This window comes from Cyrtonyx montezumae, unplaced genomic scaffold (assembly GCF_038088225.1).
Source record: "Cyrtonyx montezumae isolate F1298 unplaced genomic scaffold, pur_monq_1.0 scaffold_17, whole genome shotgun sequence".
NCBI lineage: Eukaryota > Metazoa > Chordata > Aves > Galliformes > Odontophoridae > Cyrtonyx > Cyrtonyx montezumae.
This window is the reverse complement of record NW_027071903.1, coordinates 35,195,589-35,218,168: the sequence shown is the minus strand read 5'-3', so window position 1 is coordinate 35,218,168 and position 22,580 is coordinate 35,195,589. Positions and strand designations below refer to the sequence as shown.

The window sequence follows — 22,580 nt, the reverse complement described above, 5'->3', positions numbered from 1 at the left end:
CCTCCAGAAGTGCCCCAGCCCCCTTGCAGACGTGCACAGCCCCCAGCAGCCACTCCCAGGCAGTGCAGCCCTGCTGCTTGTGGAGCCACCGAGACAGAAGTGGTTAATATTTAATGCAGCCCCAAGCCTGCAAGTTTCATCACATTTAACTCATCGCCGTGGTGTGCCTTGAGTTGCACCCTGCAAACCCTGGATCCTGCCCAGGGATGGGGCAAAACGATGGGAGCAAAAGTTGGGGATGTGCTGGCATAAAAACCCATCCCATGGGCCATTGTGCCCAGTACATCTGGCTCGGCCCTGCCACGCACAGAGGGCTCAGAGTATTACAGAGCTCAGGGCTCCACATCCACAGTTAATGCGCTGTGAGCAGCTCAGCCCCTGGGCAGGGGGAGGTGGCAGCTCCCCACCAGCTGCCCCTGCTGACAGCACCTCCATCAGAGGGAGAACATGAAGATCCAGCAGCACAGCACGGGGTTAATGGGATCGCACCAATCCGCAGTGGCACATGGGATAAAGAGAGGATTTCCATAAGGAGGCCTCTTTATGCTGAAATTAATGGGTTAGCGTTCCCCACCCAAGCAATGCCATATGGATTTTGTGTTATTTTCCCTCTGGTAATGGGCTTTGCAGAAGCAAATCTGTTTAGGTGCTCCCTGCACACACGTGCCCTCAGTTCCTGGGTTGGAAGGCAGCGGGGGCAGTGCTGGAGCCAGGAGCATCCCCAGGGCCTTGGATTGCACAGATCCCAACTCTGCAGGCTGCTAGGACATGTCAACTTTGGAGAGCAGCTGCGACTCTCCCATTAAAAAGCCCAAGGTGCTCTACCCACCGTGCTCCGGCCCTGCAGGGTGAAGCCCTGGCACTGGGGAAGGCGATGGAGAAGCATTGCATGGGTGCAGGAAAGCCAGCCCTGCATCACTCCAGGGCATGAGGAAAGCACTTCTGGGCTGCACCCAGAAGCGGGGCTGCACACAGGATGCTTTCCCACTCCTGTGGCTATTATCAGCACCACACTGTGCTCATCCCTCAGCTAAACCACCCCAGAGCCATTCAGCAAAATGCTTCAAGGCCATCCCACGAGAGGAGCTGTTCAGACACTCCCTGCCCTGATGGTGAGCGCACCAGGATGGCTCTCATCCTTCACACTTTGCCACAGCAAACGTGAGCCACGTGTGACACGCTGCCACACAGAGCTTGGCACCTGGACTGCCCCTTCCCACGGAGGGCTTCAGCAGAGTGCAGACACTGCTGCTCAGCATTCAGGAAGTGCAGCACATACACGGGAGCCATCAGTCACCCTGGGCAGATGGTAAACGCATCTCCTTCCAACACAAACTGAGCAGCAAACATTCAGAACCATCACCAAGACAACGTCTTTAAGTCCTCCTCCATTCCCCAGTTCAAACCAACTGCAAAGGGAATCCCGAAATAACACGAGCACTCGATGTTTACCTTAAGATTAAAAAAAAAAAAAATTTATTTTACAATCTTATAAAGCAGCTTTACATTGAGCACAAACATTGATCCATGTACTTCGTATATAAACATAGTAGAACCTTTCCCTCTGCAAAAAGTCACGTCTCGCCGTATATAAAACTAACATGTGCACATTGTGCTTAAACTGCAAAGTCTGTACAGCTTTACAAAGGACCACCCTTTACAAGAGCATCCTGTAAACAATTTATTGCATATTTAACACATGGTGTATACCCCACATGTAAGAATGTAGAAAAAATAAAAGTACAATTACAAGGTGGAGGAAAATAGCAGCTTTCGGTGAATGTCTTGCACAATGGCTGAGAAAACAGCACGGCCACACGTGGACAGTTGTGCTTGTGTGTACACCACGCCCCACAGGAGCCCCACAGGAAGCTTGAACTGAGCATCTTCCCTATGACTTCGGTCGTGTGGACCACTGAAAAAGCGCAGGAATAAAAGTGAAGTGACTTCAGCTGAGCGATGGGCACTGATGCCCGACCACGCTCCCCCAGTGCATGTTTGGAGGACATAGGATCACAGAATGGAAAGGGTTGGAAGGGATCTAGAGATCATCGAGTCCGACCCCCGGAGGAACCCTCACACCAACTGCCATCGGCCCCACAGCCCCCGGGGGTGTGAACAGAAATGCAGGGGGAGGGGATTTAGGATGCGGTGTGCTGAGCACGGTGCCATCACCACCAACACCCCGGGGCTGACCCACCCGAACACCACCATCACTGCCATTTTCAACCCGATATTGAAAACAAGAAGAAAAATAATTACAAAAAATAATAAAATAGGACACGGTGGGCTCGGAAAGGCACCGGCACCGAGCTGCGCCCCGAACATCTCTCTTGGTTCCCCCAAATCCAAAATGGGCAAAGACAGAGGGGGTGTGCAGGGGGAGGTGCTTCTGCTTGCAGCGAGCACCGGGTGCTGGAAGGAAGCACGCTGTTTGGGTCGTTCTCTCTGTGCACAAGTGTGTAAAAAAAAAATAATAAAACCAAAAATAGAAATATCACCCTAAAAAATAAAAATCACCTCTGCTAACTTTGGTATTGAGATTTCTCCTGCGACGTCTGTTCTTGGTGTTATCTGATATGATCGCACAGCACGTGTCGGCAGGGATCAAGTAAATACAAAGTCGCTTCAGATGTCTGTGAGGAAGAGAGAAAGCACTGAAAGGGAGAAAGAAAAAAGGGAAGAAGGGGGAGGGGAAAAGGAAAAAGGAAGGAAAAACAAAGGAAAAGAAGGATAAAGGTGAAAGGGGAAAAAAAAGGAAAGAAAAAGGAAAAGAAGAAAAAAGCAAAGAGGGGGAAAAAAGGGGGAAACGTAAAGCAAGAGGCACACCATGCTGGTGCCCTCCCTGCAGTCTGAACCAGCTCTGCCCGCCATAGGGCAGCCCCACAGTGCTATGTGACCCCATCACACCGGGACACATCAGCAGCTTTCGTGCCTGGGATGGCAGAGCAGAGCCCACGACGCCTGCGCAGAGCTGACGAGCTGTGCTACCAAACCAAAGCACTGCCATCTGGTGATGCACTCAGTCGCTTTTACCCTTCTGGATCCACCAGAAACCTCCACGCTGTGAAGGCAGACCAACGGGGTGGGGGTGGGCTCACGACAACAATGTGCAGACCACCTCTGCCAGCACAGTGGAAGCGTTTGGGCTCTGTTTGGTGACCACACACCACCGCGGTGTCGGGCAGCAGAGGCCGAGCCCTGTTAAAGCACAGAGCTGGAGAGCCCTGTGGGCTGACTGCCCTTTTTCAAGTGCCGGCTCTTCGGAAGCAGGTTAAAAATGAAAACCCCCATAGGACAACGGCCACCGTTTCCAATTAGAGCTCCCACGCGCCACTCAAAACGAGTTTAACCCAGCTCTCCGGCTGAACGACGTCGCCGACGCTTCCAGAAACCTCTCAGATGTGATGAAGAAGTGCAGAACACAACGTCGGGCTCCATGAGAAGGGACTCCAGCTGCTGGGGGGGCCGTGCTGCCGGCACACCGTGTCCGCCTGGCTCCCAGGAGAGGGTTGGTGTGGCCGCCAGCCATCGACTTGTGCTTACGTGGTGCGACGCAAAGCCATACGGCCACAGGATCTCCAGACAGAGAACTAAAGAGACCGTGTCACCCCAAGGAAAGAAATCCATACAGAAAGGAACACCTCGAAAAAGCTACGCTGTCCACTACCCAGGCTACAAGGGAAATAACACGTTAACAGCATTACACCACACCACCTGCGACGCTGCTCCGACATATACACAAATAGCTCCATGTTAAAAGAGGCCACGTACTAGCTTTTCAGGCAAGTGCTGCACTTCAGAGACCTGTATGGCTTCCGTAGATATTCTTTCTGCAAAAAGGAAAAAACAAAATCGTCCCCCAGCTCAGATCACAGGTGGGTTTTGCTTGGCGCAGGTAACGTCACCGTGGAGAGCGACGGACAGCGAGCGAGCTGGAGTTCCTCCATTCCTGCCCATCAGACCCGAAGATTTTCACACTGGAATGCAATTATTTCAGGAGAGCAGTTTTAAGGATCACTTCTTTGAAACGGTCCGTACAAATTTGGGATGCAACCTTTGCAGGTGTCCCCTCGCCGAGCTCCTGGAGCCCGAACCTTCGCCGCCAGCAGGCACGAGGGCTTTGGTTGTCAGCTCTAGTTGTGCTTCGCCCTGCCGCCCCGCAGGTAGCTCTTCCACCTCCTGACAAACTCTTTGAAAATCGGCGCCTCGTCGATGGTGCTGAGCAGCTGGAGCTGGTTGATGTGGGTGGTGTGGTAGTCCCAGCGCGCCAGGTTGGGAGCGGTGCCCAGCATGAAGTGCCGCAGGTCGTAGATGGTTCCGGAGCCGGTGTCGTAGAGCGGCAGCATGGCCTTCAGGGACTCCATGCCACGCTCATACAGCAGCCGTGCCTCCTTGCCCAGCTTCTCCCCGGCGGTCTCCTTCAGGTCGTAGAGCCCGATGAGCGAGTACATGAAGCCGTTGAGCACGAAGGAGCTGGGCGAGGTGGGGTACTCCTCGTACCAGTCGTGCCTGTTCATGAACACGGCCTTCACCCCGTGCTGCTCCGATGGCAGCTTGTAGGGCGCGGTGGCCCGCAGCGCGGCGCTGAGGAAGGCGTGCTCCTTGGTCAGCAGGTAGGCTCGCACCAGCGTGGAGATGGCCTGGCCCTGCGCCATGGCCGAGTACCAGCCCGGATCCAAGGACCTGAAGCCTTCCCCCAGCTTCCTGGTCACCATGATGGGCCAGCCGCCCCGCTCGTCTTGGTTCTTCAGCAGCCAGTTGCTGGCCGCGAAGAAAGCCGCCATGTGCGCGGTGGCCGATATCGTGACGTTGTCGAGGAAGCCCTTCCCCTTCACGATCAGCCTCACCACCTTCTTGGGCATTATTTTGGTCTGTTTGACAGCCTTGGTGTTGGACAGCCCCACGCCCTTGCGCAGGTCGGTCACCAGGTCCCGCGTGACCGTGCTCCAGCCGGTGCGGGCCCCGATGCCGTAGTAGATGTCGCGCTCCCTGAAGGCGATGAGCTGTGTGTTGGAGACGTAGTGCACGGTGAACAGCTGGTTCTTCTCCGTGGTCTCCAGCACCACGGAAACGCTCCCATTGGTCACGAACTTGAGATCGAAAGAAATAATGAAATCTCTGGCGTTCCCGAGCTGCAGGGAGACCCCGTCGGTGTGCTCTGCAAAACAAACACACAACCATTTTTTCAGTGGGGAAAGCTCTCGTTTCTTTTAAGGCATCTACAGAGCGCAGCAGGCAGAGGTAACCAAGCAAAACCCAAATGCTTTTAGGCAAGCTGATCAATAATTCAAACAGCCTCTTCTTTCTGTACATGTATTATTTAATTAAGCATAAAAGTAAAGCCACGAGGCGGGGAGCACCTGCAGCAACGCACTGCTGCCCTGCACTGAGTGTGGCTGGGCATGTGGCCCAGCCAGCACTGCAGGATTTGGGCAGAGGAAAGCTGAGGCACAGCAAGTCGTGGGGGGATCCCACTGCACCTTCAGGTGGGAGGACACCACGCAGGAACATGGGGTAGGGTAGGGTATGGTCTTAAAAATATGGTCGGTAACAGAGCTTAACGTTTCACAGAATCACAAGGAAGAGGCCTCTGAGATCCCCAACCCACCCCACAGCCCACGTCCCTCAGTGCCACCTCCCCAGGGATGGTGACCCCCCACCACCACTGCCTGCGTTGGTGCAGCACTGCTCTTTTGGAGAAGACATTTTTCCTCCTATCCAACCTGAAATTTCCCTCAAGCTTTCCACAGAAAGACAAGAGGAGAACCAGCCTCCCCTCCGACCACACTGAACACCCGACATTTGCGTTGCTGCTCCTCCTCAGTAGTTCAAAACACAGACAAGCAACCATCCTTCCCTCCCTAACTGGAGATTTCATTTGGTGGAAACAAAAGCAGAAGCTGGACGCTTCTGAGCAGAGCTGTCAGTGCTGACAGACAGGCTGCTATGGCCCCTGCAGGAGCTGTCCCTTAAATCTGTGCTTCTTCCTTTCCCAACGTGTACCAAAAAACAATGCTTTGATTATTGTAATGAAATGGGGCTTCCTCATCTCCCAACCACTCCCACTGCGCTTCGCATCGCGTGCATTGCAGCTGCCACTGCACTGTGCCCTGAACACGTGCACAGCTCCACGTCAATAACTGCTGGTGGAGTAACAAAGCGAATGAAAAGAGGGGAAAAGGAGCTTTAAGAAGTGAAGGAAACCTAAAGGCTGATGGCTCTTTCTACAGCCGCAAGCGCCCATAAATCCATTACTTACAGCCATCTCAGATGAGGTGCAGAACGCGGCCTTCAGCCCTGCACATCACTCTGCCATCAATAAAGGATGAGGAGGGAACGCACAGCAGATCTTTCAGCCTCCCCTCTCCCTGTATTTCTTTACTACAAAGACATGAGAGTGTTCAGCAGCTTGTCCCCGGGGACCTGGGCCCGAGGTGCCAACCGAAAATTACTTCATCGTCTTTTTAAGTAATGGACTCATTAATTCTAATGGGTATTGATTGAAGGAAAATACATTACGTCCTTATTAATGAGCCTGCCTGAGCACAAAGGAAACTCCTGCATGAAATAATCCACTTCTCAAAATAAACCTCTGATAAGGATGAAGCAGAACACGGGAAAGTCAAGAGCGGGCAACAGAAGGGACGTGGTGTGCAATGGGCAGTGAGAGCCCACACACTGCCCTACAAAGCCAGGGCCATGGGGACGTGGTGGGGCCACCTCCGTGGGCTCAGTGGCAATGCCACCAACACCAGGAGCTGCTGGGGGAGCTCCTGCTGCCCATCCGCCCATAGGGGGCTTTCTTTTCCTCCCTTACTACAACATTCATCACCTATATACAGTCACTCTAACATAGAAGCTGATTTAGTTATCCTGAGGGGGTAGAGAGGATAAGAAACCACCCCTGACTAACTACACATGGCCACGCAGCACTCCCCCCCACTGCCTCATTAAGGCAACCCCATTAAAGCAGAACGAGGTCTGCACAGCCCTCCAAAGCTGCAAAAAACAGCAGCATCCCAACGAAGAGAGATGCAGTGTCTCAGCAGCAGTTTGCTCCAACTGAAAGCTGCCCCTCTGCCATCCCAGACCCTTCCCAGCTCCACAAAGGACTGAAGTGCTTTTCTTCCACTTTGGGACAGCAAACGGGCTCAGGAAACAGGAGTGCTGCCGCTCTGCTGAGCTGCACTGCCCTCCCTGAATACAACCACGTGTTTTGTCATTACAATGAGGATGTTTCAAAGAGCAGCGACTGAGAGAAAACAGCAGGAAAAAAGGCACAGAGGAACTCAATGACATTCTCAGGTGAGGACCTAAGGATGGAAAGCTGCTCCGTACAGACAAAACCAGGGGAACCAGGAGAAGGAGAGCCCCCTGCCACCAGCTGAGCGAGCGAACAGCCATAGTCTAGCTGTTGTTTGTCTGCGATAACCCACCTGGAGCAACAAACTGCTTAACACTGGTGAACTTGGCTTTATCGAGCACTGTGGAAAGGGAGCAGCCCTTGGGCACCGTCCACTCGGCGGCCCGCCCGGCCCTGTCCTTGTCCTCGGCCGTTTCGTACACCTCGACGTGCGGGGGCTTCTCTGTCAGGTTTTTGCTGTAGTGACTCAACCCGTACTGTGCAATCTGGATGGGATAGAAGTAGCCCTGAGGTCCCCACTGCGTGGATAAGGGCACACCTAGGAGAGAGGGACAACGTCAGTGTTACACGGGCGTGGTTCACGCTCCCCCTCCCCCCACTCCTTCCTCACCCCTCCATGTACTCCCAGCAGATGGTGTCAGTGTGCTTCACCATCAGCTGGGCTCAAGGGAAGTCCCGTTCAGAATGAACTGTCCCCATTGATGCTGGGATCCGCCATGTGTCAGAGCTGAGCAGAGGGGAAGGGCAGAGCAGTCCTTACCACGCTCCTCTGCACGTTCCCATCTGTCTCCTGACGCACCACACTTATTTGAATGTGCATTTAAAATGCCCTAACAGATCTACCCCCCAACCCCAGAGACTGCTTGTATGGGAACTGTAGGATCACAGCCTGAACCACTGATGGATCACCTGAGGTGAGCACTGAGTCAGCCACAGGAGAAGAGGTGAAGGCAATGCACCTGTGTGAGCAGGAGGGGTGGAGTCTGACTCCACCTCTCTCAGACCCCATTTAAGGGCTGACCACCAAGGATCTCTTGTTGGAGACTGTTTCCTGCTGCAAGCCTAGGACGCAGGTGAGTATTTCCCTTTATTTTGATTGCCTCTTTCCATCACAATAATCTAACTATACCATTTGTACATTATCTCAACTACAGTCCTGTTTGGCATTATTCATTCTGTTCACCACACTGCTCAGCTCCCGGATGACATTCCATATCACACGATCCCTTTAACACCATTATATCTTTTCAAATCAAGTGCTGTGTGATTGCTGCACTGTGGTGCTAAGGGAGGAGCCTCCCAACCCTGAGCTGCCCCAACTGCCACACACACACCTCCAGCACAAGGCAAACACATGAGGCTTAGGACAGAATGGAGAAAAGCAGGATCCCCCCAAACTGTGCTTTGGTTGGAGCAAATTCCCAATTGCAATAAGAATCCAAAGTGGGAATACATCACCGTGACCCTCTTGCAGCATATTTAGCTCTGCAAGCTTTTGTGTACACGTGAGAAGGAAGATGCAAATAAACAAGTTGGCATTCACACCGCTCTCCCCTTCGGCCACGTCAAGCTCAGAAACTAATTTTGCCTGAAACGTGGCACAGTGAAAATATTGCTTAAACTTGATGGGAAAAGAGAAATTTTCATACATATTTCTGCGCTCCGCGCTGCTAATAAATATCAGCGATGGGGATGCAATGGTTTACTGCTGCCTGAAAACCATCAGAGGAAATGTTTGAATCTCGTGTGCTGCCTCTGCTCCTGGAAGGCAGCTCCCTCATTAGTGCTAAGCATTTGCAGTTAAAGGGCACACTCGTTGAGACTGGGAGGTGCAGAAAAAGAAATGCGCTGGAAGAGCTGGACTTGAAATTGATACGAGATGACAAGACTCAGTTCTCCAGGTCACAGGATGTAACAACGCATTAACCTTGCAGGAAGGGAGAAGGTGAAAATACCGCACGAGGTTTTCAGCATGCAGCAACGTGAGTGTTTGCAGGGCTGGAACCACACGAGACGAGAGCTAAACCTGGCTGAGAGCGTTTTAATATCAAACCCCTCCCCTGCAAGCATTGCTCAGCCCTGCTGGCTGGCTGCTGGTAACCACTGCCTTTACAGCAGCCAGGCTCTGGCACTGCATTTTGCAAGGACGGCTCTTAAATCACTTGCTGCAAACAAAAAACCAAACAAGGCCAATAGAGGAACAACCAGAGAGTCAGGTGCAAAACGTGCCTGTTTCCTGAGCTGTACGTCAGCTGGAGAGAGAGGAAAGGAAAGCCTCTCCCAGCCTCCTGCACACACCCAGAGGATGCGTAGCTGCTACGGGGATGTGCTCACACCTTCAGTAACAAAGATGTCAGTAGAAGACACAAAGGATCCAACCTTGGCCAAGACATGGGAAGACCTCACCTCCCACCTGCGTGGGTTAGGGAGAAGCTCTCACAATGGGATGTGGGGGCAGAGGAGAGGGCACTGTCTGTGTTTTCTGACCCACATGCAGTGCTGCCTACGGGCAGCTCCCATACCTCTAACCCTCAGAGTCTGCACAGGGATGGACCCGGACAAGAGCTAACCCTGTGCTGAGCCAAACACAGTCAGCTTTTTGGAGCAGCACAAAGGGATGGCTCAACTGGTGGAACTGGAGCACTGCCCCGGCCACATGAGGAAAGAGGATGTTGTTAAAGCACGGGGAGCACAAAGACAAAAACCCAAGCAGCTGCCACTCGCACCACTGGGCTCAGAGACAGAGCCTGGTGCTGCACACGGGGAAGCAGAGTCTTCCTCTGCCAGCCCCATGGGTTTGCAGCTTTGTTGGCTTGTTTGATGGAGAATTTGGCTCCATGACAGACACAGCAAGTGGCAGTGGCCGAGCCAACACCTGCAGTGGAGTACCCCATCCCAGCCCCAGGAGATGGCTGCAACCAGTGGAGCTGGTAGATGCTGCAGATGGCACCGGATTTCTCAGAGTCATTGGACTGCTACCCACGCTGTCCTGACAAAATCAGGAGCACTCTGCATCTCAAATGACAACAGCAGACGTTAAGAAGCATTTCAACTCAAAAGGAAAACGCGGAGCACAAACCTTCAACGCCACTTATGCACTTCACTCTGTCTCGAACCTCTACGTTGTAGCCCTCGAAGGACATAAAGACCCCATCCGGGTGGTAAGGTGCTCTCTGTGTGTATACTTTGGAGTAGCTATGAGAGAATTCAAACCTGTCATAACCATCGTACTGAGCAATTTTCCCATAAACCTCAAAGTATTTCTCTACCCAGCTGAACGGCAGGAAGACCTCGCTGCCTTCCCTCCTCCCTTTGATGGTGTGCTCGTCGTTGATCAGACAGTCAATCTCCTCATACTTCAGCCCGGGGGCTTTGTTGAAGCCCCCCACGATGGGGGGAGCCTTCTGCTGCTCCTGGGGGGATGCCTCCTCGCTCTGCTTGGCCACATCACGTGCGGGGCCATTGCTGGCGGCGGCCGCGCGGCGCTCGGGGCCACCTGGACCTCGTGGGAATGGGTCGGCCCCATCCGAGGAGCATCTGTTCCACAGCAGCACCGTCACCAGTGTGAAGAGAGCACAGATGATGATCAGAGTCTTGTAGTTGACCCGGGCTGCCAAGCAACGCATATTCACACCATACCTGCAAAACAAAGGGAGAGCTGTTCAGCCGAGCTGAATTGGGACTGTCGATAGAACCGCGTGGTGGGGAAAGACCTTCGAGGTCCTCAGCTCCAACCAATGGACTTCTTGCTTTTGTGTGCCTGTGTGATGGATAATGTGGGATTTATTTCTGAGCTTGATGCATAATTGGATGTTCTGAGTCCAGTCACCCAACCCTTGGTGCCATGGCTCTTAAATATTGCCAGGGATGGGGACTCCAGCACTTCCCTAAGCAGTAACGCTTGATCAAATTAACAATCACAGAATATCCTGGGTTGGGACGGACCCATGAGGAATGCCAAGCCCAAATCCTGACTCCATGTAGGGCAACTTAAGAGTTAAACCAAGGTAAACTCAGCTAAAACGAGAGCAGTCCCCCAATGCTCCCCAAGCTCCAGCAGCTTGGGGCACCGTCCTCGGGTGCAGAACCTTTCCCAAACCCACCTGCCCCCCTCCCTGTTGAGTTTACCCCCATAGAAACCCCCAGACCCCTCTCTGAGGGCATCACTCAGCCACTTGGAATCACAGACTCCTTAGAGCTGGAAGAGATCTCCGAAGGCCATCCAGCCCAACTCCCTGCAATGCACAGGGACAGCACAGCCAGCCCGGACTGCCCAGGGCCTGATCCAGCCTCCTCTTGAAAGTCACCAGGGACAGGAGGCTTTCCTCTTGTCCCCCACATTGCATTCCCATCCAGATGGGAAAACCCACAGCAGAAAACCACTACCACGACCAGAGCGACGAGAGAGGATTCCCAATGCAACAGCCCCACAACCAAAGCCTGGAGCCTGGCAATAGTTCCAACCAGCCGAAATTGCCTTTTATTTATTTATTTATTTTTATTTTCATATGGAAATAATCAATCACATCTCACCAGTTCTATGCTCCTACACTGTAAGCACCATCTGGTCAGTTAAAGCTGGACTTTAAAAGATAAGTGTCTTATCTACCAAAAGCCCAGTTTGCTGTGAGCTTTTAGAGGGCATAAATTTATATCTCATTGTATTTTTATGGAATCGCTAGCATAAGAATAAATCCAATTTTCTGCATCAGCAGATGGTTTTTAGTGACGATGCTTTCAGGATGACCTCAACAAACACACTCTGCTCTCTTTACACACAGGGATAATTCACTTTTGAACGGAGAATGACACTTCTGACCCCTACCTATAATACTTCACATTAATTAACCCATCTGGATTAGCAGGGGATGGACAGAGGGAAGGGGAACATCACCACCATGTTTCTCCCACACCCATTACCCCATGGGCACGACTTGTTTTCAGACAGACCCACGTGTGATCCCCCAGCTGTGCACAGGCCCTGGCTGTGCTGCCTCAAAGCACTTTTAGCTCAGCATGGTCCTGCTCTGCGAGCACACACGCAAAACCCCAGCTGCAGAGAGGAAGAGGGATGGGGCATGCAGCTTTGCAGACCCCAAATGGGAGATGCTGATGCTCAGCTCCAGCACAGCACGAGCTGCAGTGATACTGAGCCTTTATGAACTACTTTCCAAAGAGAGACAAAATAGCTCGCTTATTATTTCTAGCAGGAAGCCCTCCTTCCCACTGCCCCATGCTGCACAACGCAATTCCTCCTCCTGCATTAAGCTGCTATGGGAAGGTCAGGTGTGCCAAGGGCAGGTAGGCATGCAGCCCTCACTTCTATTTCTGCTCACGCTGTACAGACAGCATTTAACAAACAGGACCAGCAAGCCACAAGCCAACAGCCCAGCCCCAGAGGAGCTGAGGAAGACTCAGAAAAACAAACCCTGCAGCAACTTCCCCAGCCCACGCTGCTGGCAGCAGTTTAGGGCACTCCCATGGAAATTCTCTGTGCTTAAACAAGGATCAGAAGGGACTGAGCTGCAGACGAATGGGACACGCAGCACTGCTCCCAGCAAGGAGCAGGGATCCTGCTCCTCCGTGATAAGCCACCTCTTGGCTTTGAAGCCTGGGAGCTGCTGAGTACAGAGAGAAAAAACGCCGACAGAGCTGCCAATCTGCACCACGTTCAACCTGGTGTTCAAAGAAGAGAGAGCACAACTTCAATGCACACCCTGATCTAAAAGCACACCCGGCCGCGTGCGAGGCTCAGCCTGTTTTTCCCCACGTTTCCTGGAATGAAATGCCATCGAGTTTTGTCATTGGTGTTATATAACAAAACAACAAAAAAAAAAAAGGCAGAAAACCATTCTATCAAAACTTCTGCCCCTTTGCCAAAGCTTTCTTCTGCCTCCAAGGGAGACACCGATGAAAGGCTCCAACTGGAGACAGCTCTGCATTGCCCAGAGCTGCATCTCCCATCGGCTGCTGCTGCAAAGCATGGGACCCAAAGGTGCCACACACCAAGGAAGCCCCCTGCAGATGTTCTGATTGCACCATTTATCTCAGTATTAGCCCGGGCAACTGGTTGGAATAGGCAAGCCTTGCTCCTGATACTTCCTTTATGCTTTTTGGACAGAGCACATCTTCAGTTAGCGTTTGGATGCGCTGTCAGGATGGCTTTTTTTCCCTTAAGCGTGAGAAAAATCACAGCACCGTGCAAACAAATGAGCTGAGTGCAGCTTAACAGCCCCTCCACTGGCTCTTCAGCACAGATTTGCTGTCTAATCCTCCCTGGATTGCTGGGCAGGAAGGATCCTGCATACAGAGAGAAGAAACTGCAGGCCAGAGGTCCACCCCACATCTTCCCAGTGCAACCAGAGCCTAACGGAGCTCCTTTTGTACCAGCACAGCCACGAAGCAGCAGGAGAAATGCCTACTGCTGTGCAGCAGTGCTTCACAAAGGCACAGCACCAACAGAAACCCACGGGACCGTTTGGCAGAAACTGAGATTTGCATCTCATTTCAGCACCAGGTGCACTCACGTTAGGGCTCTGTTGGTGGTGGTCGTGCTCGGCGGCGTTTCTTTGCACAAGTGCTCTGCGTGTGTTGCACGGGTCAGTCCCACCAAAGCAACCAAGGCTTTGTTCTTCCAGTAAATGTGCCACAGGGCACTGCTGAAAACTCCAGTGGAGTGACTGGTGTGTGCCACGCATTGTAACACCTCTTTCTGAGCTATTAAGTATTGCACCTTTAGCACACAGGTTAATGAAGCTCACGATAGAGCTGTTTCATCAGTCCCCTTCCATTCAGGCACTGGGAGCAATGTGAGATCCAACACCAAAGCACGCAGGTGAGGTCCTCTCCTTCCACCAGCCCCACTGTAAGGGGCAGTGCTGCCTGGTGCAAGGGTGGGATGGATGCCCCAGCCCTGGTGCCAAGCTGTGCGCTGCACTCAGCCACCTGAATAATGCAAGAGCCTCAGAGCATAGTTCCACCTCTCGTTTATAACATTAATAAGCCACGTGGTTTTACCAGAGTACCAACCCTGCCTTGATTAACACGATTTTGTCCCCCAAACCAGCTTCCATAGTATAGAAAAGTAGAAGAAAAAGAGTAGAAAGGGATAGATAGAAAAGGATTTCTACTTCCATAGTAGAAAAGGAAGGGCAGCACAGCTACAATCTGAGCTGAACGCAGGGATGTCACAGCAGCAGGGGACAGGAGCACACAAGCCTGGCCCGGTGTCAGCTGCCCTCAGCTGGGTGGGAACTCACCCAGACCCCTCACACATTTACCTGTTTCTATTGCAAAGCCACGAGGAGGGAACTAAAATACAAAGCCCCAAGCATCGCTCTCCTTGCTTTTGAGAAATGAGGGCAACATCAGAACCATGAGAACCTCTGACAGCCCTGAGGAGCAGCCTGGCTGCACTGCTGCTGCTCCCATCAGCGAAACACAGGAGTTAGGATCACAATGAGTCTTCTCAGCAGCATTTCACATCTTCCCAGGGCTGCTCCTGCCTCATCAGGAACGTTGCAATGCCACACAACTCCACAAACACCAGCAGTACGTCCTGCAGCTCCAGTTGTCCCACACGACATCTTTCTGGGATGCTCCAGCTGGAAGTACCACAGGGACCCACATTTCCTTTCCCACCAGCACTGCACAAACAACAGAGCCACAGAGCAGAGAGATGCAGGCACTTCTGCTGCCAGCTCGTGACAATGCCTACAAGAATTCAGCATAGAGCATGCTCCAAACAACAGCTCAGACATCTGGCAAGGATCTGGCACGCTTGCTTGCACGCAGCATCCCCATGCATGGCTCTGAGGAGCTCTCCAGGCTCCTGCAAACTCCAAACCCGCTGCTTTGCTGCACTGTTTGCTATCAGCACCAAGCATTCACATTCACACTCCTACATATTTCAAAGCTACTTCTTTCCCCATGCAAAAAGCAGAGGTTAAGGAGCACAGTGCTTTACAGAACATCTTTTATTTATCTGCTAAATTACAGAAGCTGGCTGAAAGTGCCCCGTTTTCATTGCACTGCAAACGCCAGCACCACACAGATGGATCCTCAGGCAGAGCTACAGAGGGAAGCTGCTGAATTGAAGGCTGCAGAAAATTAACTACTTCCAAAAGAAATGAGCTACGCAACAAAACGCACCGGAAAACTTCAACAAGGAGATGCTCACAGGCAATCTGAGCTTCAGAAGCTTCAACTGCTTCCTGGCCCCTCCTGAGTGCTCCCATGCTGTCCCATAGGAGCAAGCACAGGTCCTTTGTTCTGGGCCCAGCCCCCCAGAAAGATACCACACTTGGGGCCGCAGAACTCCAGCCCATAGCTCTGAACTCTAGGTTCATAGGTTCATAAGGTTGGAAAGGACCTACAAGATCATCTAGTCCAACCATCCTCCTATCACTATCCCTCTGACCCCACAGCTTGCATTCAGACTGCCATTAACCCCATCCCACGTGCTTGCAAACCTTCTGGCTCCAGGTTTTCTCCTGTTTTTCCTATTCAGACCTGGCCCAGCGCTGGTACAGGGAGCCATAGTTAACACCCAGATGCTGCTTTCATTGAAGCTCACAGCAAAGGCAGAGCCAGCTTCTACGTACTGCACCACGGTAACTTCAGTTCTGGTTTCCGAAACGCAGCTCATGAATGCAGATAGCATGTAATAAGGCATAGGAGAGAGAGATCCTTTTAGTTACTTAAAAAAAAATTAAAAAAAATCCTTTCTACTTCAGCTCCTTAGAAGAGCCGATGAAAAAGGAGGGCAGAGTAAAATTAGAAATGATGTAAAAGCAAGCTGAAAGGAGCTCGGTAGCGAAGTGCTCCAGCTGCGAGTCATCCTGCACAGCACTGACAGCCACGGGTTTATTTGCATTATTTAATACTGAAGGTGATTGCTGTCCAACAGCCACCACACACACACAGAAATCAGCAGCAAAGAGAAAGGTCAGAGCAACTGCTGAGACTGCCCATGTCCCTCCGGGATTCTGCTCTCCTGCAGACCCCCGAGCTCCCAGCATGGGTTCCAGCAGCTGCACCCATCCCATTGCATTGGGTTGTGGCATCCCTTGTGGAAGGGGTGAAGTCACCCCCACAGGGACAGGAACAAGGGCTGTGCAACTTGCACGTGCAGTGAGAGGCTTGTGCTGAAGTTCAGGACGAGGGGCAGCTCTGTGCCTGCACTCAGAGCCCCACTCGCCGTTCTCGCATCACAGCATCGCTCTGTGCAGTAACAAGTACTGGACCGGCTGAGTTACAGCAATAAATGTGGCTCTTAAAGCCCAGAAATCACAAGTTACACAGATATCCCAAGACATCCCAAGACCACAAGTCTTGCTGATGAGACTGCTCAACCTTTGGAACGAACCATGGGACTGAAGACATCCTGACCACAATTTCTTACACCCAAGCAAGGACAGGCTTTATGAAGACACAGCATTCTGCTCCAAAAGTGGATCTGCAGTCGATGCCGACCCAGAGGAGCCATCCACAGACCTGCTGCACCAGCAAAACAGGCACTGGCTGCTCTTCCTGCTGTGCCACGTTGGATTCACATCCTCCAACAGGACGCTCAGCCTTTCTCCCAAGCTCCTTCAAGCCTACGGAGCAGAAAGCTGCAGCCCAACCTTAATGCTCTCGACATCACCTCTCTGCTCTTCTACTCAGCAAACCCACCTCGTATCAGCATCCCTCCCCCTCACACTGAGGAATGGATGGATCTGTGCTGGCACACACACACACACTCTCTTCCAACGCAGGTTAAGCCATCACCACTTTGTACATTTGTTCCTGTTGCTGTTTACCTGTTTTTTTTTTCCAAAGCAGCTTCTGCTCTGCAGAAGTAGGAGTTGGGTTTTGTTGGCTTTGTTTTTTTTCCTATTTTAAGTGAAACATCAACAAGTCCAATTCTTCCTCCCCCACAAAGGTACGCAGCGATGGGGCCTGTGGTAGCAACGCAAGGAGCTCTTCCCAGAGTACGAAGGAACAAACAGGAAGGATGCAATCAAGTTTGCTATTCTTGGGAGAAGCAAAGCAAACTCGAAGCTTTCAGAGCCCAATACAATTCAGAACTCCTTCATTACAAAGCAGCTCCAAAACAATGCAAGCAAGAAGACCACAAAAACCAAAAGCCTTTCACGATCACTCTGAACATGAACTCAATCCCAAGGACACTCCGATGCTTAGCTACAGACCAGCACACTTGACCTTTCGAGCATGACTTGCAGCAGATTGGATATGACTCAACCCACGCTTTCTTCTTCCAAGACCACGTGTTTTCCAATGGCAAGAAGTGCTGTCCGGGGCCCTGGGGCACCAAGGCAGCCCACGCAGAGGCCGTTCTCCATCAGCTCTGCGTGACTCTCATCCACTTGCACAGAAAGAGCTCAAGTCCCAAACAAGAGCTGTTCAGCTGAGCTGAACAGAGCACGCTATGGGTCACCCAAGGAGCTCTGCCCTCCCTCCCCCCCACCCCCAACTCTGTTCTGCACACACAAATAGAGAAATTAATCCCTAACCCAAACTAAACCTTCTGATCCGGAATATTTTGACTGGGATTCCTCTGGAAACATCGTATAGTTGAATCAAGGAGGAGCACATTTTGCAGAAGCAATTCCTTATCTTCTCACCTCAACACAAACCCCCACAACCTTACACGAGCATATGTAGGCTTTGGGTTTTAAACTAAGAGCAGAATATTTGCAGGCCTTGGCCCGACCAGCACCACCAGCTGCATCCCACACTACCACAGACAAAGCCTACAAGGAAATGCTATCGTTCACTCCTGGGAAACACACTCAGAATGAAACCTCCCTTGAAGAAGCCTAAGGAAACCTCTGCTTGATGAATGCTCACTCAGAGGGTTCACGTATTGAGAAATCACAGACAGCTTTGCAGTTCAGATGTTGGATTGAGCTCCAACACGAGGAAAGCCAGCCTGAGCTGGCCTTGAAGCCTCACTGAGCATCTGCAGGCAATGCACCTGTGTGACCAGAAAGGGTGGAGCCTGCCTCCACCTCTCCTAGACCTCATTTAAGGGCTGACCACCACTGGGGAAGGATCTCTTTCTGGAGATCATTCCCTTTGGAGTGAGCTTAGGACACAGGTAAACTTTCCATCTATTTTCAATTATTCCCTTCCACTGCAATAATCTTTCTTGGTACGCATCCTGACTACCGTACTATGTGAACTGCTCATTCTGTTAACCATACACCTGTTAACTGTACAGCACTCAGTGCTGGCAGGGGATTTATGGCTGCGTTGGAGCTGCTTTAAAACCTCAGTGCTATTAATCCCAGCCCCACCATTCCCAAACACAGCGTTGCCAGCATCATCCCCTCACAAGTGGTTCTCCAATGAGCAACCAGAGATGGTGCTGCCAACGATTCCCAGACACACAGCCATTCAGTGAGCATGGGCACCAACAATAGTTCTGCTGATGATACCTTTTCACGCCCAACACATTCAGCAGTGTGTGCTGCACAGCAGCCTGCACAGACAGCACAGCTCCGTTCACTGCGAGCAGCTTCGATGCACACGTGAACAAAAGCAATACTCAAATATCAGACATTTGTGTCAGCACATCGCGCACCGTGAGCATTTGCCACTGTTGAAGAGTACTTGCTTGAGAGCAAGATGCCATTAGCAATGGCACGAAGTCAGTGCATGAAGAGGAGAGAGGCTGCACCCTGCGGCTGGAGCAGCTGTGGGCTCCACGGAGGCACTTGCAGAAGATGGGAAACCCAATTAGGGAAAGTGGCAACATCTTCATCAAAACAAAAAATAGCAGCGAGCAATTAAGCATTTCCTACACGCAGAAGAAGTGTGTTAAGGCTGATTATTGTCCATCGGTCAGTGTAATTGCAACTCAAACCCAACGTGGCCCACGTAATTAGCTGGTGCTAATGGAAGCCTCGTAATGAAACAAATTACTAAGGTACCTTGTGTCAAGATGTCCTCGCAGTGCCAGCAAGGCAGGCTGCCACTCCTGTCAGGTCTCGTGTGTGCCTGGCCAGGGAGAAGACAGATGGATGCCCTCCCTTCTCCCCAGCACCAGGAACACCCAGGAGAAGGCATCCTCTTCTCCCCTGTGCTGTTCCTATGTGGTCCTTTTGCTCCATTAATGCTAAGCCTTGCCATCGAGACGTGCTCAGAGACCCCAACACAAATCAAACAAACTGCCTTCTTGCCCTCTGCTTGGAGAAACCAACCCCTACATCAGGGTAATAAAATATGGGGATGTGGCACTTCCACAGCAGCTGCAGAACCGTGTGCTTGGACACAGCCCCTGGGGCACTGCCCACGTCACCTCCATGGGATAACCACTGGGAAACCACCAGGCAGCCATGTACCACCATGTTCATGCAGTAAGGAGGAGAAGGGAAAGCTGCAGCTTCTATTTCCAGCAAGGGAATTAATGTAAGAGGCAATTAACAGCTAGCAGCCAACTCTCATGCCACCAGGTAAGCAGCTCCAGGCTCAGCAGCTCCACGATGCTCGTGGGATGGTGTGCCCCATTCAGACCTGCATTATGGAGAACCTTCTGAAACAAGAGCCTGTCCACACGCTGCTTGTTAGGAATTAGCTGGGGTCTTAATTAAGACAAGGCAGAAATAATAAGCCATAAAACCTGGATCACTCACTCACAGCACACTGAGAGCCCATGCATTCCCATTCCAGCTGGGTCAGGGCACAGCTCCTGGGCCAGGTGGGCCACAGCCGTGCTCAGGGGATGCTGGATGCTGCCTGCTTACACCAAACAAGCTGTTGCATCCACAGCAATAGCTTTTCTCCTGCTCTTCCCCCCGCGGATTAATTATTAGTCCACCCAGCTCTTCTCCTCCATCATATTAACGGATTCAATGTCATTTAAAACATATTAAATACAGCACCACAGCAGCCTTGAATAACTGAATAATTCACAAAGGCAAAATAAGGCCAATGTGAAGCTGGGAGATGTTACAAACATTGTTCTTTAGCCCACCCTGGTTTTTTCTGAACCAATACCAAACTTGGGGGCAATTACAGCTGATGCAGTTCCAGCAGCAGCAAAACAACTGTCAGCATCTCCTTCAAAGCCCTGTGCCATCCCAGCCATCACTTACAGGAGAACAGCATCACGACAGCAGTCACAATACCTCTGCTCCTTCCCCAGGATCCAAACCAGGCTGCTGCTAAATATGCATAATGCCCAGCTCCATTAACACATTAAAGCTTTGCAGATTGCCATCAGTGCTTCTCCTGCTTAATTTCATCCACCCCTCACCATTCACATCTTTAACTACTTTCATCCTAAAAAAAAAATAATAATAAAAATTCACTTTAAATATATATTTACTCAATTCTCAACTCGTGATGCTCGCATCAGCAGATTGCTAAGCCCATTTAGGAGGATATAGATTTAAAAGCTGGCAGCAAAACTTTATTCCCCTCCTAACCAGGAGCATGCTCTCTGATTCTACTGCCTCGACGTTAATAAAAAGCATGCTCTGCAATCAGTTAAGCTGGAGAAGGGCTGGCGAGGTGATGAGCTGGACAAGTCAGACCATCCCAGGGCAGTGCTGCAGCACGGGCTGACAAACATTGCAAGGAACAGCTTGAAAACTCCTCGAGGGACCCAGTGCAGAGCAGGCCCAGCACTGCTGACACGCACCTCACCAGCATGGATTAATTACTGGGCAGAAGCCTCAAGTTCCTTTTAATCATTGCAAAATGCTTTGAAATCACTTCTCAGCTGCAAAGGAGCTTTTATCTCTCAGCTGTGACACGGAGGGGGGAAATCCCAGGAAGGTTTCCCAGCCCCAATTTGTTTCTTTTGAACTGGGTCTCCTACGGTTGCGCACGCTGAGATGTATCATAACCAACGAAGAAGCTGTCCAAATAAATGAACACATTATCCAAATAGATAAACAAATCGCTCAAATTCAACTCCGGGAGAAACTTCTGCTTCTGAAAAGTCAGGGACAGTCCAGCTTCAGCTCAACATCTGAGTTTTGTGCGGCATCCCAAACATCCAGGTCTGCACAACAGGTTAAAACCCGCTCTCCTGCTCTCAGAGCCGGCGCTCTCAGAGCCCGTGCAGCGTGGCTAATTGCACAGCACAGCAAAGCAGGCAATTAGCATATTTCTCACATAAAGCAAGTGGTCAGGCTGGCAGTGCAGCCCCGCTCTCACGCACCACCTTCCCCTCCATCATTTACAGCGGTGTTTACGCACGCTGCCACTCAGTCACTGATGCATCCCATGGCAACAGCCCCAGGGCTGCCTACATTTCCCCTTCCAGCACCCAGAGCTGCCCCAAGGGTTCTGAGCCCCACATGAGGTCCCAAGCACACTCACCGTCCAGATGGAGAGGAGAGAAGCTGCACTGAGGTGCCCTGGAGCCCAGCAGCAGCGTAGCAGAGCTCGGGGTGGGCTGAGTGCCTGCAGCCAGCACAGCTCGTGCCTCCCACGGCTGCAAGGAGAGCTTAACCAGCAGGCAGCAGACACACGCGGCCACGGAGCACGGGTGGGCTCCTTGCTTACCTTCAGCAAAGGGAAATCTCCGACTTCCAACGCAGCTCAGGTTTGTTTTTGACTTCAAAAAAATAAAAAATAAAAAAAAAAAAAGGAGGGATTGGTGATTTAAAGGGATTTCCTTCTCTGATCTCCCATGGGGGGAGATGTGGAGGGGAAAAGAAAACGAAAAACAAAACAAAAAAAAAAAGAGGAAAAATGGAAGCACTTCAGGATCTGCACCAGCTGCTGGAGCTGAATTTCCTCCTCTATCCGCAGAAATCCTCTTACTCAGCCCTGCCTGCTCTGCATCTCAAGGCTCAGCTCTTGACATGCAGAATCACTGAAGGATCGAGAGCAGCACTGTCACTTCCCCCAGGCAGCAGCACAGGACCTCAGCTGCTCTCAACCCGCCCCGATCAGACAGCAAATCCCTGCAGCTCCTTCAGCAGAACCATCCCAAGCCAAAGCCCACGCTGAAGGAGCCCGGGTTTATCTGCTGTCCCTTGAGAAACCTCACAGGTGGAAGAACACGAACGGAGCAGCTGACAACACAGCACAAGTCAGAGCCCAACCTTGCAGGACCGCAGCTGGCAGCATCCGAGCAGCTCTGCGATCCTGAAGGGCCATCCACGGGAGATGCAACCAACCAAGCTGTGACATGGTGCTTTATTTCTGGCACACACCGGCCCCAAAAATATTTGCAAAGGTTTCCCCCCCCCTCCCCCCCCTCACATCCTCTTTATTACTTCTGTGTATTTCCCAGCCGGAGCCGATGGGTGCAGTGCCACTGAGGCTGGAAGGCTTTGCACGGCACTCCGGAACGTGGCCAAAACTTGCTGTAAATCACCACTGGGATGTCACGGACACAGCATCCCAAACGCGGGCGGATTAAGTGGGAATCAGGACGGCAGAAATGCCGTGTCATTAACTCCTACAG

At 51.7% G+C, this 22,580-nt stretch overlaps 1 protein-coding gene across 2 annotated transcripts in view; it reads right to left on the bottom strand.

Annotated features, from left to right (window-relative positions):
* Positions 1-3,218: 3,218 nt before the first annotated feature.
* GLCE (glucuronic acid epimerase) overlaps positions 3,219-22,580 on the bottom strand; it is a 29,802-nt gene continuing 10,440 nt past the window's right edge. Inside the window, exons 1-4 of one of the 2 annotated variants that reach the window (XM_065734111.1) lie at positions 10,417-10,474; positions 10,227-10,342; positions 7,440-7,685; positions 3,219-5,161 (exon numbers count right to left, since the gene is read on the bottom strand). In XM_065734111.1, the coding sequence (XP_065590183.1) occupies positions 4,137-5,161; positions 7,440-7,685; positions 10,227-10,290 (1,335 nt within the window). In that variant the 5' untranslated portion in view covers positions 10,291-10,342; positions 10,417-10,474 and the 3' untranslated portion in view covers positions 3,219-4,136. Of the gene's footprint in view, positions 5,162-7,439; positions 7,686-10,226; positions 10,787-22,580 lie in introns of those variants that run through there. The other variant, XM_065734110.1, reaches the window with a different exon arrangement.